Source organism: Pseudonaja textilis, chromosome 2 (genome assembly GCF_049901715.1).
Source record: "Pseudonaja textilis isolate UNSWEBS1 chromosome 2, rPseTex1.2, whole genome shotgun sequence".
Classification (NCBI taxonomy): Eukaryota; Metazoa; Chordata; class Lepidosauria; order Squamata; family Elapidae; genus Pseudonaja; species Pseudonaja textilis.
In genome coordinates, this window is record NC_141991.1 from 44,321,694 (window position 1) to 44,336,412 (window position 14,719).

Sequence of the window (14,719 nt, forward strand, 5' to 3'; positions counted from 1 at the left end):
CGTAAGATAAAAGATTGAAGGGGAAAAATTATTGCACTCTTCAAAAATTTAAAAGGATGTCACATATAGAATGGTCTTGTTCTTGAATATAGGATATAGAATACCTTATTTTAAATTGGGAAAATTGATTCCAACTGAATGCTAGAAGATAGCTTCCTAGCAATAGAACATTTTATGGATAAAACTTAACACAGATGACAGATGTTCCTTTGCTGGATGTGTTGAAACAGACATGTATCTGTTTGGGATACTTTATAATGGATTCCTGTATTAAACATGAGCTTGTACTTGGTGATCTAAGTCAATCCCCAACCTTTCCTGCTTGGTAGCTGTGGCCCAGGAATTAAGGAACCCTGACCTAAATGGTACCTTACCTTTAATACTGAACTGTGATTTCAAAACACATGTACAAATCATATATTTTTCTTGAAGTTTTATTCATAAAATAGAAAATAGGCATTTCCATCCATATAAACTTTTACATATGATATTCTAAAAATAAAGAATACAAACTTAGATTTTAATTGGAAGCAGCCACCATGCTTCATTCTGCACCAGTGATATAACTGACATTTTAACAAAATGACTCCATGGCAAATTGTAGTTGGACTTTAGTGAAATGACATTAGATAGCCCCAGAACAATGAATCCAAATTTAAGTTTGGGGTCCTAAATTCAAGAAAAAGGCAGGTCCAGGATGATGCTAATGAACTTTTATTTACTCCTAGGGTTTTAGTTTAGTTGTTTCTCTTAGACTAATTGATGTATCTCCAATGAGCTGAGAATAATACTGACAATTATTTTAGATATAAAGTATCGGAGCCTATCTTTATCACCTTGGCAGATTGCATCCATATAAAAGGTTTCTATCTAATCCATGTTTTTGGATCATCTCATTGCTGGCAATAATGGCTTGCAATGGGGAGTCTGTAAATTATCCAATTGAATTGAAGGTTGTGTGCACAATTTACAGTTCTGAACCCAGAAAAAGCAATGACTGAAGCTTTAGAAATCAAAAACTTTGGGTATGAGCAGTTAACATATTATTTCAGTCTTAGATTTAAAGAAATTAATTGGCTTTTATAATATGTAAGTTAACCATTTTAGCTTAGCATTATATACAAAGCACATGTCTTGTCTGGACAAAATCAACGAAGTTCTGTACAAATCTGTTGTACAAAATCAACAATTTGAAACACCCAGTTCTAAAGTGTTGCACTTTTTATTTTTTCCTGAAATCGGGCAGGCTTCAAATAAAACTTTTGTCATAGTACCATCAATACATTGAGTACCTGACCTGCTCTTCATAATTTTTCAGTAAAAAACAAACATATTAATTTGCCCATGGAGCAAGTTATATGAACAGCAGAAAGTCTCTTCTCCCTCGGGATATATCTTTGGTTTTATCTTTAAAAGTCATAATTCTTCATGAAACTATCAGTAAATTACTGAGTTGGGTCAGGAAACAATTCTCAAGTCGAAGGTAAAAAAAAGTCCACCTGAGATCATAAATTATTTTACTTACTGAAAAAAATGAAGCATGGGATAAGAATAAATCATAAGATTGAGATATAGCAATCCTGAATATATAATATGAAAATAAACAGCATCACAGCAATACCAGAGTGGTGCAGGATACTTTGATCCACATATAATTCAAGATGTTAGAGATAAGGTAAGTTACCTACATGGGAATTCAGACAGAATAGTAACAACAAAAATGAAGAAAAGTGAAATATGACAAAAACTTCACAAAGTTGCATGCAGTAAAATTATAATACATGAAGTTATAGATAAGGAATAGATTAATCTTATGATTTACCCACTCTTCAAAGCCTCGTATGGTTCCCATTGAGTCCATATACCTATTATTCTGTGAAGATTGGAAGACATTTTACATACATTGCATAGGAAGCCTAATTTGCTTAGCCTTGTTACATTTCATTCAACTTTCTATTTCCACAAATTGGGGCAGTTGCACATTTTTGTTTTGTTTTCATTTGATATGTAACCTGTCAATGTGTAGACAACATCTGATTAGCTCAGCAGCCTCATGCCGCATTCCAGCATTTTTTAAAAAAGTCAATAAATTCACTGCCACTCTGAAAGACATGCTACTGAGCACCTGCAGGCCTCACTGCCTCTTCCAACACTGTCACCAAAGAGCTAATTGGCGCATCACAGATCCCTTTGAGTTGTGGCAGTGGCTAGAATGCAGTATTGTGGGCCAGGGATCCCCAATCCGTTGCATTCCAGCAACCAGGCTGCACAAACAAGCAAACCCCCATCCGCAGGATGCAGGCAAAACCACAGAAAAAACTTTCTCTGCAGATTTGGTCCCTGGTGACCAAAAGATTGGGGGCCACTGTTGTGGGCTAACTCTGCCCACAGTCCTTGCTCCTGATGGAATCAAGGTTTACTCAGCCTTCCAAGGTCAGTAAAACGAGGATCCAGACTTTTGGTAATATGCTGACTAAACCACCCAGAGATGTTGTAAAGCACTATGGAGTGGTATATAAGTCTAAGTGCTATTGCTATTTGTGCAATATTTTAAATTTATCAATGTGGTCTTTTTTACCAGCTGTGCAGGACTGGTCTAAATATATATGGATCTTAGTACCCCTGATCATGGTTTTGGACTCCTGGGAGATCTAATTCAGAAATGCTTAGTTCCTTACCCCGGGATTGCATAATGAAAATAGCATATCTAAAATGATTACAGAACGCGCTGATGTTGCATTTTCTGTACTGCAATATAAAGAAGTGTTTTGTTTTGAGCAAAAATATCCGTGATGGTATTTTCTTCAAATAAAATAAAAGCATTGAGTGTATGAAGTGTCCAAAGAAATGTGGGTACAAAGAAGATGCTTCTTCCATGATGTCACTGCTGTTTCTTTGGTGGAACCCAAGATCTTGCAATCAGAATGGGAACTACAGCCAACAAAGCAGTCAATAGTGCCCAGAAGGGCCTATAGAAGAGCCAGCCCACCGAAATGGTCAGCAATGAGAGAGAAGTGGCTAAGCAAAAGGCAAATGCTTTCAAACCAATGTTAACCAGATCCCGGACAACTGGAAACCAATCCACTGGAATAAGGAAAAATAACAATTAATAAATAAATTTCATTGGCAAGCTTACAAAAGCAAACTAAATCTACTTTAAATCTAATCCAATGCCTACCAAATTCATTGAAATTTTGTCTCTACAGACTATGGACCATTCAAAGAAGAAAAAAACAAACTTTTACTTAAATATGTTTTCAGTACTCAATAATAAAGAATAGCATTAGTATTCAATTCTCACATTAACCACAGGCTTTAATTAGCTTTGATTAGTACTTGGTTTTCATAGCTTATAGAAACACTTCCTTTACTGTAACACTGAAATAACTAATTGCTTTCCCTCACATTCCTATGAATTATCATATCTAGAGAATTGAGCCTACTGAAATGCCTCTTCAATTCTATCCCTTGGACTATTCATTTAATACAAGCACGAGAAAGGAAAATCTTTATTTCCTCAGTCAACATTTGAGTCCAGGAACAATATTCAGCTTCACAGTAATTATTAATATTCTTTATCATGTTAGATTACTATGTTTCTTAGACCTGAAGGTATTTCGGTACAACTTTTAATTAATGCTTTATTTATAAATCATACTAAGAGGATAGTGGCAACACTTACCCAGGGTATAAATAATTCTTGTCATAAGGCTGATGCCTAAAAACATAGACAACCATCCAGCTGCACGTAGGCCCCAGGTCTTCATGCTATTACTCTCATGTTCTTTCTGAAATACTTCCTGAAATATATTTGATATTTAGTTAGCACTTCCAGTCATATACTTGGAATTTTATCAGCATCCAATTATGCTAACTCTTTTGATCAGCAGGATACACGATGCAAGTAGACACCATGCCAAGGCTTAATCTAACATAATTGGTCTGAACCTATTCCCCTCCCCTCCATAATCTGCTATCATATCCTAAGAGAAATGCTGGTTTGAACAACAACTCCTTGAACAACCCTAGGTTACAATTTGAAATTGTTTTGACAAATCATGCTTAAAATTAACTAATTTGATTAGTTGAAAATGAAAGAAATATTGTCAATTTTGTTCTCATGGCATCATCAGAGCATTTATGATGATTTTTCAACTGCAACTAAACTTCAGGTCAATATTTTTAAGACAGGATAAGAAGGATGAAAGAGTGAGGTACAGGCAAGATCAGTTTATGAATAGGTAGAATTTTAAGAAAAACAGATTTTACTTAGAACATACTAATTTTCCTCTTGATCCATCCTGCAAACAATCCCTGATAAGATCTTCAAGGCCCATGTGCCATTCTTGACATGCAAAACATTATACATTCATGCCTTTTCCTTGTCTATAAGCATTACTGTTTTTTTCTGCAGAAACTGAAAACACTTTTTAATCCATCAAAATGATCTATGCTGCTAAACAAGAAAGCAAGGCCATGCATTCATTTTTTTGAACTGGAAAAATGTCTACAAATGAAGCATCTACACTGATCAGGACTAAATTCTAACAGCAGAACTGGAGAAAAGTTAGCTTTATAGGAAGTTAACCCACACCAATTTAAGTTAGCTATTTAGGTTTTCAGATAAGAGTCTCACCATCAGGCACTATATCAGCCAGAAACCGACTCAGAGTTGTTTTATTTGTAATGATGAGCTTCAACTCTGAGCTACAGCCCTTCCATTAAGTGATAATTCAAGTGGATGTTGGGGGGGGGGGGAGAGATTTATTTACACATGTTGTGTTTGCTTTATTTAAGCAAACAGAACACGTATAACCCTTTTCTACTATTCTCCCTCTGCTAATTTGTAACCCTTACCTCAGCCGTGAGCTCTCCAAGATAGAGAATATTTAAGACATCCCCCGATTTGGTTTGGTATGGAACCAAGTGATCCTCTTGCTGACGAGCAACTATGGTCACCTGAAAAGGGGCCGAGGTGAGAAATTAAAGAAATTTGTACATTGACATTGTAGAGCTTTATCTAATTACATGAGAAGGTCTTGAAAAGATATGGAACACTTACCATATCTGGTAGAACCGTGTGTGAGAAGGCCTCACTCAAACCTGCATAGAAGAATGAAACACGAAGATCCCCAACCTGAAAAGAGACGGAAAAAAACACAAAACTGTTGGGCAACTAAAGACTCCCAATGAAGATTTTAGATCTGATTGTCATTATTCTCTGAGCTCAGGTTTATCACATCCTCAAAGGATATATAAAAGTGTATGTTGAGCGGGGGCGGGGAGGAAACAGATGGACAATTGTTTATTCTCCTCTTCCATTCTTACTTCTGGACGTCGTGGATTCTCACTGTGAAAGAAGTAATCCCCTGAGCGGATCACATCGGCGTGAGGATCTTCCAATTTTGACAGGCTCATCTGCTTGAAATTATTAATCTTCTCAATGAGACCTAAAAGTAAAAGTGGGGATAAGAAATCATTTTTGACTGAGACTTATGGAGTCATTTCAGAAACTTCAATGAAGCCATGTTCTTTCAGGAGGTAGGGCCATAACATAAATTGGGCATGGCCAGAGCCTGGAACAAATAAAGCCATCCTTCATGGTGTCATGCCAGAAATTTCCTTATTCTATTCCATCTAATAAACTTTCCAAGTTCTTCCTATGAAGAAAATGGACACCAAGAAGGAATATGATAGCATTTCAAGTACCCAAATGAATGCCACATAGACGAAGATTAAGAATGTATTTTCTATCATCCCACAACATCAGATATGGAACAACTGCCTTAAATTCCACAATGACAGATTCTTGGTTAATGTTAGAAAAATGTTCCTGATGATAAATATAATTCAACTGCAGAAACAACCACCCAGAAATATAGTGGATGTGAATGTGTTCTTGAATAGCCCTAAAAGTCCATTTGTCACAGGTGCCTGTTTTTTGCACTGAGCAGGAATTCAATTCAACAGCTTAAAAATAGCTTTTAATTCTACCATTTCTTAATTCTCCTGTCTCACCATGCAAAATTAAAAAGGAAAAAGCAGGCATGGTGATGGGGAACAGCATGCCTGACCACAAGAACTTACAGGCAGACTTAGCTAACTTCCAGATAAGAATGCCAAATATCTCATAGATAGAATAACTATACTGTGCTTTAGATTTAGAACGTGATACCTATTCCAAAAATCCATGAGATACTGTCTCATGGTCTGCTCCATAAAATTTAAACCACAGGAATTAGAAAAGTGTGATTTAAATTAAAATTTTATTTAGCTACTCTTCCAAATCTTAAAAAGTTGGAAGGATTTTCCCCTTATGTGCCTTATATCTTAGTATGCATATATTTAGACATATCTCAGATCCAAACTTCATACCCCTGGAAAGGAAGAACGTGCCGACTTGAACATCAGAGGCAACTGCAGTGAAAGATTCAACAGCCATGGCACTGCACAGACAAAAAGAATTACCAGAAGAATTTTAGCATGGTGGACACCAAGTCACAAAAAAGTTAGTGAGTCTTCTAGCTATCAACCACCACAAAGATGTACTCCAGTGTTTCCAAACACAACAACTAGCATAAAAGTATACCCACCAAGAAAACAGTTGGTGGGTATATATAACAGTTGCTATCCTGCTACTTTGTTTAACTTCCAGAATACAATCCCATGAATCAGTTAGAAATCTTACTCAGATTCTTAATTTAGAATCCTAAGGGCCGTATCGGAAGAGCCATAATAAAGAATACTATCAAGTTTACCTAGGGTTTTTATGTCCAATTTCTCGATCAAAATTTCTGCTATTCACAACTTCGGATTTCCATTCTGTATCTAAAAGAAATAAGAATATTAAGAATAGTATCCTGATTCCTTGAAAACATCCCAGGAGTCACAGATCATGGATAGTTCCACTGTCCCTATTATTTTTCATGCATTTACATGGGAATGGATATTGATGAACATCACAAGCAGAATTCTTCTCTAAGTACATGCTAATTATGGGTTTTTTTCAGATTCTACTGTTTACGAACAGACACAAATACAGGACAAATTCTATTTCGAGATTTATTAACTGAAGCATAGAATCCAGATCATGAAAAATAATATTCCCACTCTATATTTCCCAATGTTGACTCTGGTTCTGGACACCACAGTCTAAAAAGAACAATAACAAAGTAGAGTGAAGATGGGAAAAGGTTTGGAAACTGAATCTGATGATGAACAGTTAAAGGGACTAAGTAAATATAGCCTGCAGAAGAGAAGACCGAGAAAAAGTAAAATAGTATATATCTTCTACAGGAAGGCAGCATCTCTTCCCCTACACCATCATCTTCCAAGGTTATTCTCAGATTCCTTTACACTTGGAGATTTTCAAATAGAGATAACCACTGTTTGAAGCAGGTCGTTTCCAAAGAAGAGGCTTGGACTGGATAACTATCAAGCCACCTTTCAATTCTATGATCTTATGAAGAAAATCCAATGAAAACTTGCTTTCTGTGGTCTGCAAGCACTGAAGATCAGCTTAACTCATCATAAGATAAACATAAGTAATGTGGATGCAACATCCTGGCTAAAAAGGAAAATATATGTTTGTTTCCTTCAGCATTTTGGAGTCAATTAAAAAGATTAACTGCTTAGTTCATTTTAAGAATGCAAATACAATAAAAAATGCAAATGCAATAAAAGAGAATGCAAAAGCAATAAAAACAATGTTCCAAGTTCAAAATGCCATACTGCAGTGTCCAGAACCAGAGTCAATATTAAGAAATATAGTGGGAATATTACAGTATTTTTTATGATCTGGATTCCATGCTTCTGTTATAGATAAAATTAGTAACTTCTCTTTCAGTGGCTCTCCCTTATAACAGCAACATGACAGTAAAAATTCAACAGACACCTTTCATCATCATTTTTTGTAGCTGCAAGGACAGCTCTTTCCTAGCTGGAGAAGAGGAGCCTGATATTAAAGCCATACCCAGCAATTGTTTTATGAGACAAAATTTTCTACTAGCAAACCTACTGTAAGAATATCTTGTTTCTTTCTTTACTTCACCATTTTCTTCATATTCTCTATGAGAAGGGAGAAAAAACATCATCAGATAAGCATAAAGTACTGAAAAGTACAATTTTACTATAAATAATAATTTAAATTTAAATTAGCCAAATTTTTAACTAATTTGTGTGAATGTGAATGCCCTCATATGGTGGGCCCCCCATTACTATTATTTTAAAAGATTTTGTAGAGCTTTAGTAAATCATTTCCAAGTCATAAATGTATCAACTTTTGAAACTTTGTATCTCACAGTTCACTAAAAAACGTAGGCCTTCTTTCCAGAGAAGGAACTTTATAATTAGTTCATTGTTTGATGTTTTTTTGCCTACCCTTCTATGTTCTTGCATCTTACTATAGCACAATCTCTCTCTTGTCTAAAGCTTAAATAATAACCCTTTCCAAATAAGAGAACTAATCTGAATGCATGAGGATATATATTTGGATTTGAGATTAATGAAACTAGACAAAGATGATTATTTATCTAAAAGACAAGTTACATTTCTTCTGCCTCTTTTCCTTCTGGGACTTGCTAGTTCAAACCTTCACTGAAAATTTCTCATCTACATAGGCTATCTAATAAATACACCTATCCTTGTTGGGCCTGAGAAATCTGAAAGAGAGCCAAAAGTCCAAGTTTCATGCTACATAATGCTTCGCTGTAGCACAGTTTGGCATCACACCCAAGATGAGATATGGAGGCTGCTGTAGGCATGACAACCGTTGGTTATTTTCCTATCACCTCTCAGATGCTCATTCTTTCCAGCCCAGAAACCAACTATAAACAAATGACTCATAATTCTGTATTCATTCTCTCTTTATAGCTTTGAATCACTACAGTAGTTATTATAGGGGGGAGGGGGGGATAGATACCAGGTTAAATCAAGCGATTATTATATTTCCCATGGATAAAAAAAAAGTCAGCCAGGAAAAATAATAATAAATACGCCAATATTGTTTTTAATCCTAAACTGGATTATATAAAATTCTAAAATTCACACAAATCTGTTCCACTGTCACCATCCTTAGAAACACGCACAGTTTAAGACAGAGAAAACATGGATACGGTAAGCATCTTACTTGGAATCTTCATATTCAACCCACTGATACATCTCCACCTGACGTTTGAGCTTGACTGCCCGGATAGAAACCCCATAGCTGGGATCATATAGAGGCTAGCAAATGCAAATAAACATCAGTTATAAAGCTATTTTCTACAACGACTTCCTTAGATATTCAGCATGCACAGTAGGGAGGAAAAAGATACATTTTTTTCTCCACAAGTCATTTAATCTAGCAGAACAGAGGATTGCTTGATTATGTGTCATCAAGTTGTTTTCTATTGCTAGCAACCATACAGATAGCTTTCCTCCATGGCAATCTGTCCCTAACCTGCTCTTTCACATGCCCCAATGTTGCACTCATCGCCACTGTAACTGAGTCCAGCCATCCTTTTCTTGGTTTATCATTGCCTTTTCCAATGTAGTATTAATTGACGCCTCATCTATCTCTGGCATCTTTTTATATTTTCTCGCATGAGAAAAGTGTACCTTCTTTCCCCTGTCCTTACCACTTTCCATGGAGGGACAATCGAGAGCATCCTGTCCTATTGCATTACAGTCTGGTTTGGAAGCATGACTGCTTCAGACAGGTAGGCAGTGCAGGGAGTGGTGAGGATGGCAGAAAAGATTGTTGGTACTTCACTCCCTTCTATCCAGGGCATATAGCATATAAGCGATGCTTGAGCAGTGGCCACAAGATTGTCTGGGACGCTACACATTCTCTTCACAATCGGTTTTCCTTGTTACCTTCTGGGAGGAGGCAGGATCCGAAGCAGAACCTCCAGATTCAGCCACAGTTTTGTTCCATACTATATCAACCTTGAATACTCTCAAGCTTCCTTTTTCCGCTATGTATTCAAGATGGGCAGTGATTAATATTTATATGTATTTATATGTTAGGGTGTAGGTATATACATATGCATGTATGTATGTAGCATATCTATATGTAATTGTGAAAGCAGCCACAGAATTTCATTTTTAATGTTTTGTCAGAGTGCCCACAGAAAAGAATGACAATAAAGGTCATATTGCTATTGTCCATTTACTGGTGCCATTTTGCTTTAGCTCAGCACCTGGGATGATCTTCGTGGCTTAGGTGGCTTTGCTGGGAATATATATACTCTTGACATACACTCCCAACATCCTTTGCTTATCCCGCTCAGAAACAACACCCCCACCCCCCAGCAACACAATGAGTCAGCACAGCAAGACTTGGGGGCGGGGATGGGGGAGAAAGAGACAGAAGAAGCAATGCATTTAAAAAAATCTTTAATGTGAAAAGATGAAGCAAGTTTTGGACTAAGGAAATTTACCTTTGATGTTCTAAGGACACCAGATAAGTGCACAAGTTTCTTGTCATTCTCATGGGATACAATCTGGATGTTGTCAAGTGGGACAACTAGAGAAAGACCCTCAGCCAAAGAGGAGGCTGTTTTCAAAGCTCGCCCCTAGGAATGATGAAATGAGAAATAAAGTGGTTCAAGTAGACCTTTGAAGTAAGGACTTGTCCCTACAGCATCATGCTGAAATCATCACACAGATGAGATTTTCTTTTAATGAAAATTCATTTATACAAGAAAAAAATAAAGTACTTTGCTTGCAGGAACTCAACGATCAACTTTTCTTCTTTAAATAATCTAATCCACTAATAATATCTAGGAAGACAGGAAGCATACAGGGTTTATGCACTGATTGTGCAAAACAGCTTACAAAAACTATTTTGTAACTATTTGGCAAAAGGAACCATTGAATTAAAATTCTGAGTTTGATGCCAAATATTAAAATGTGAACTATACATATATACAGGATTGTAGATTTCCTTGAAACTGCATTTTAAAAAGGTTAGTAGTCTTCATCCCAAAGGTGCTTTTTCAAAAGGCAACTGGACTTTCTATTGTTTTCCTTTGAAGACGTTTCACTTCTCATTCGTTTCTTCAGTTCTGAGAATTGTTGAGAACTGAAGAAGCTTCTTGGATGAGAAGCAAAATGTCTTCAAAAAAACAAAAACAAAGAAAGTCCAGCTGTCTTTTGAAAAAACACCTTTGGGACATCCATGACCTGGATGACTGAGAGTCTCCATCGTCAGAACTATTCATTGCTTCATTCATAAAAGAACATGCCGTAAGCATTTTGCAAGAGAAGTGTTTCAGCCTTGAAACAGCTGAAATCTGACATTTTGACTCATTCTCTCTCACCTCATTGGTGAAAAGAATGTAGAAAGACAGGGCAAAGGTGGCGAGGCCAACAAGCATCCCTCCAGAAGTCTCACTCAGGCGCTCCAGAAACCCAGGCTTATGCTCAGTTGTGGTCTTCACATGCTCATTCTTTCCACCCATTTCAGAGAACTACTGGAAAGAACAAAAAGAGTTATTGAACAGCACATCTGTTTCCACCAGCTGTTATAACTCAAGTACATGTAGTGCTCAACTTACTAGCGTTTGTTTAGTAACCGTTTGAACTGTTTGAAGTTACAACGGCACTGAGGTCATGTGATCACCATTTGTAACCTTCCCAGCCGGTTTCTGACAAGCAAAGCTGTTGGGGAAGCCAGGTTTGATGAATGATTACATGATTTGCTTAACAACTGCAGTGATTCTCTTCACAACTATAGCAAAAAAAAAAGTCGCAACATGGAGCAAAACTTACTTCATAACTGCCTTCCTTAGCAATGGGAAGTTTGGGCTCAGGTGTGGCGTAAGTCAAGGACTACTGTAGAAATTGGCAGAGTAGCAGCAGCTACAAGAAATTCTCTAACTAGGAAATCTACCAATAATGAAAAACATAGCTGCACTTACTGGTCTTACTAGTGACGGTAAGGAGGCAATGGTGATTTCTCAAGGACAAGAGGTAAGGTCAGAACATACGGTACATTTTCACCTGATGAGCAAAAATACAACTGCATCAACTGGGACCTATTTTGGAGGGCAGAAACTCAGCTGTAGTGCTATCCACAGATGGAAAAAGACTAACTTCTCTATTTTCTTGGAAGTACTCTTTCAATCCAATTTTCCTTCTGCAGAACCACAATTGGCATTAATTAGCTTCACTTACATCACTGATTTCTGTGACTTAGAATGAACATCATTTCAGAGGCCTTCCAAGTCTCTGTGGCATCTTTGGAAAAGGTATGCCCAAAACTAGTCTATTTAGTTGCTGATTTTTGTAGTGTAATCTCAAAATGCTGGAGTGGATTTAGGGATGACACGCAGCCCACAAGCTATGTTTGTCTACCTCTGACTACATTGCATGAATCTTGCCATTAATATTTCTTGCTACTGTCTAGTGTGTGCACAAAGATTTCTTCAATAAACCATAGAAAAAAACACAAATTCAGCTAACCGAAGAGCCAGATACCATATGCTTTCACATACCATCCCAAACCAAAACTGAATAAATTGCATAATGCTTATTGTAATGCATGACTTTCCAGTATAAAGCCATAATATTTATAGAAGCTTCTTCTCAAAATTAGCAGGTTATAGGTTTACACAGTACAATTTAAAATTTGCATTAAGGAAACAATAAGGCTATACTAATAAATATTTATTACATATAAATAAATAAGGCATGCTGTGGACCATGGGATCACAAAGAGTCAGACAAAACTTAGCAACTGAAGCACAACAAAAGCAATAACAAAATTCCTATCATCCAATTTAAAGATATTTGTAGGTGTGTCTATGCCATAATATTTTGTAATAGTTGCTTAGAGCAACATGTATGGAACAAAGATACGTAATTTTTGACAGAGCAACAGCAAAGTAATCTGTGAAAAGAAAATCTGCACAAACTTTGGATTCAATTAGAAGAGGCTCTTCAGAACTTTCAGAAGTAGAATACAACATCTACCTACAACTCTTTGAAAAAATACAGATTTGTTCCCAAGAATATCTTGGTTGCCATGAAAGCCTCTTTACAGCAGTCACACTATGCTTGAAAAAGACATGGGTGTTTTAATGAGTCATAGTACTCAGGTGTTGCTCCCATGCTTACAGAAACTCCTCTTCCAAGGTTAATCTGAAGTAAAGATGTTATTGTAGTGATCCATATATATATCCTATGCCATGGCAAACAGAACAGGATCAAGTCTAAATATCAAAACACAAACAGAAGAAACAAGGGCAGTCTTCTGCAGGAAGCATATTTTTCTTTTTCTTTCTTTTATTCTCAGATTATGTGCCTTCTGAACTAAATCAGCTAGAAATAACATTAAATTAGTTCTTTATTAGCCAATTCCTTACTAGCACAAAAACTTTTTAATAGCTTAATAAGAAAACTTCTGCAGATTTTTGAGTTATATTAATCATCACTTTTAATATACTCAGACATGACTTTTTTAGAAATATAATTTTATGCATGCCTTCTTAGAAATAAGTCTCATTCAGTTCAAGAAGTTACTTTCAGTTAAATACAGTAATACAACGCTGTAATACAGCTGCTGTCCACAGTCTCAATCGTGTCATTTGTTTACCCAGGGGTGGACATTGTTATGGTGAGTAGAAAGTGAAAGCCCAGACACTTCAAAAGGTAGTAGCAACTACTAAACCCAATCAGAAAAGTTTGTGCCAGAATGCAAACATCGGAATGCATTAGGCCCATTTTAAACACTGCAAGTGACAACACTCCAGAACAATTTACAAGACGACGCCCTTTTCCATGGGAATGTATGTGCATATTGGAAGCAGCATGAAATCAAGCAGAAACCCTTACATGCAAGCTCATTCTGTCAAATCATTCAGCAGCAACCACCTTATCCTTGTGCAGAATTTGGTCCGAAGGGAAAAACTATTCATTTTTCATGCTTGCTAACCAAAAATAGCGAGATCCTATCACCATCCCTTGGATATAGCAACTGTGTTTCTCCTAAAAATAAAAAGAAAGCCTTGACTGACTGATTTGCCAGTTACCCTGCCTCTTTCCTCTGAAATCAGGTGCGGTGGATTGCAGTCCTGGCTGTCCACACCCATGAAGAGATTACTTGTTTCTTACTGGTTGTATACTTTTATTTATTAGTATTTCTATGCTACAGAATAACAGAATATCTCAGTGGGCAGGGACTTTGGACGTCTTTTAGTCTACCCCACTGCTCAGGCAGGAAACCCTACCATTCCAGACAAGTGGCTGGTTTTAAAAACTTCCAATATTGGAGCATTCACAACTTCTGGTGGCAAGTCGTTCCGCTGATTAATTGTTCTCACTGTCAGGAAATTTCTCCTTAATTCCAAGCTGATTCTCTCCCTGATTAGTTTCCATCCATTGCTTCTTGTTCTGCCTTCGGGTGCTTTGCAGAAGAGGCTGATGACCCCTTCTTCTTCCCATTGCCGCTTCCTATGGCAAGGAACTTCCAAACTTTTTTTCTTAATACAAATAGAGTGGGAAAAAGCCCATACTTACATATATCGGCGCGCTTGGAGCTTTTGTTAAAAAATGCACCAACTCCTTGAGCTATACTTAAAAGTGGAAGGAAGAGATCTGATGCCCGAAGGAGATGTAACGCCCAAAAAAAGATATCTACAGATCTCTCTCTCTCTCTCTCTCTCTCTTTCTAGCACTCGCAGCGAGCTCCGCCCTCCTTCACAAACCCGGGATGGCCCGTGCGCGCGCGTGCGTG

At 37.0% G+C, this 14,719-nt stretch overlaps 1 protein-coding gene and 2 long non-coding RNA genes across 4 annotated transcripts in view; 1 reads left to right on the forward strand and 2 right to left on the reverse strand.

Annotated features, from left to right (window-relative positions):
* The window catches only part of LOC148126838 (uncharacterized), a 185,219-nt gene that overhangs the window by 26,812 nt on the left and 143,688 nt on the right, over window positions 1-14,719 (reverse strand). The gene's annotated exons all lie outside the window — the stretch shown is intronic.
* Window positions 1-14,719, forward strand: part of LOC148126839 (uncharacterized) — a 400,892-nt gene that overhangs the window by 768 nt on the left and 385,405 nt on the right. The window contains exon 2 of the long non-coding RNA XR_015741625.1: window positions 7-2,414. This is a non-coding gene — a long non-coding RNA (uncharacterized LOC148126839). The remainder of the gene's footprint in view (window positions 1-6; window positions 2,415-14,719) is intronic.
* Window positions 1,207-14,713, reverse strand: TMEM43 (transmembrane protein 43). 2 transcript variants are annotated; one of them, XM_026723111.2, is made up of 12 exons: window positions 14,503-14,713; window positions 11,304-11,453; window positions 10,422-10,556; window positions 9,128-9,222; window positions 8,018-8,067; window positions 6,759-6,828; window positions 6,376-6,446; window positions 5,329-5,450; window positions 5,063-5,137; window positions 4,858-4,959; window positions 3,683-3,800; window positions 1,207-3,084 (listed from the first exon to the last, which is right to left on the reverse strand). In XM_026723111.2, the coding sequence occupies exons 2-12, from the start codon at window positions 11,442-11,444 to the stop codon at window positions 2,882-2,884; spliced, it is 1,182 nt and encodes a 393-aa protein (XP_026578896.2). In that variant the 5' UTR covers window positions 11,445-11,453; window positions 14,503-14,713; the 3' UTR covers window positions 1,207-2,881. The 2 variants fall into 2 exon arrangements, with proteins under 2 accessions (XP_026578896.2, XP_026578888.2); XM_026723103.2 differs by having other exon boundaries at window positions 11,304-11,456.

Coding starts and splice junctions, on each gene's coding strand:
- TMEM43 (XM_026723111.2), bottom strand. CDS start 11,444: ATGGGTGGAAAGAATGAGCATGTGAAGACCACAACTGAGCATAAGCCT. Junction 3,801..4,857: donor TTGGAGAGCTCACGGCTGAG/GTAAGGGTTACA, acceptor AATATATTTCAG/GAAGTATTTCAGAAAGAACA. Junction 3,085..3,682: donor AAGAATTATTTATACCCTGG/GTAAGTGTTGCC, acceptor TCCTTATTCCAG/TGGATTGGTTTCCAGTTGTC.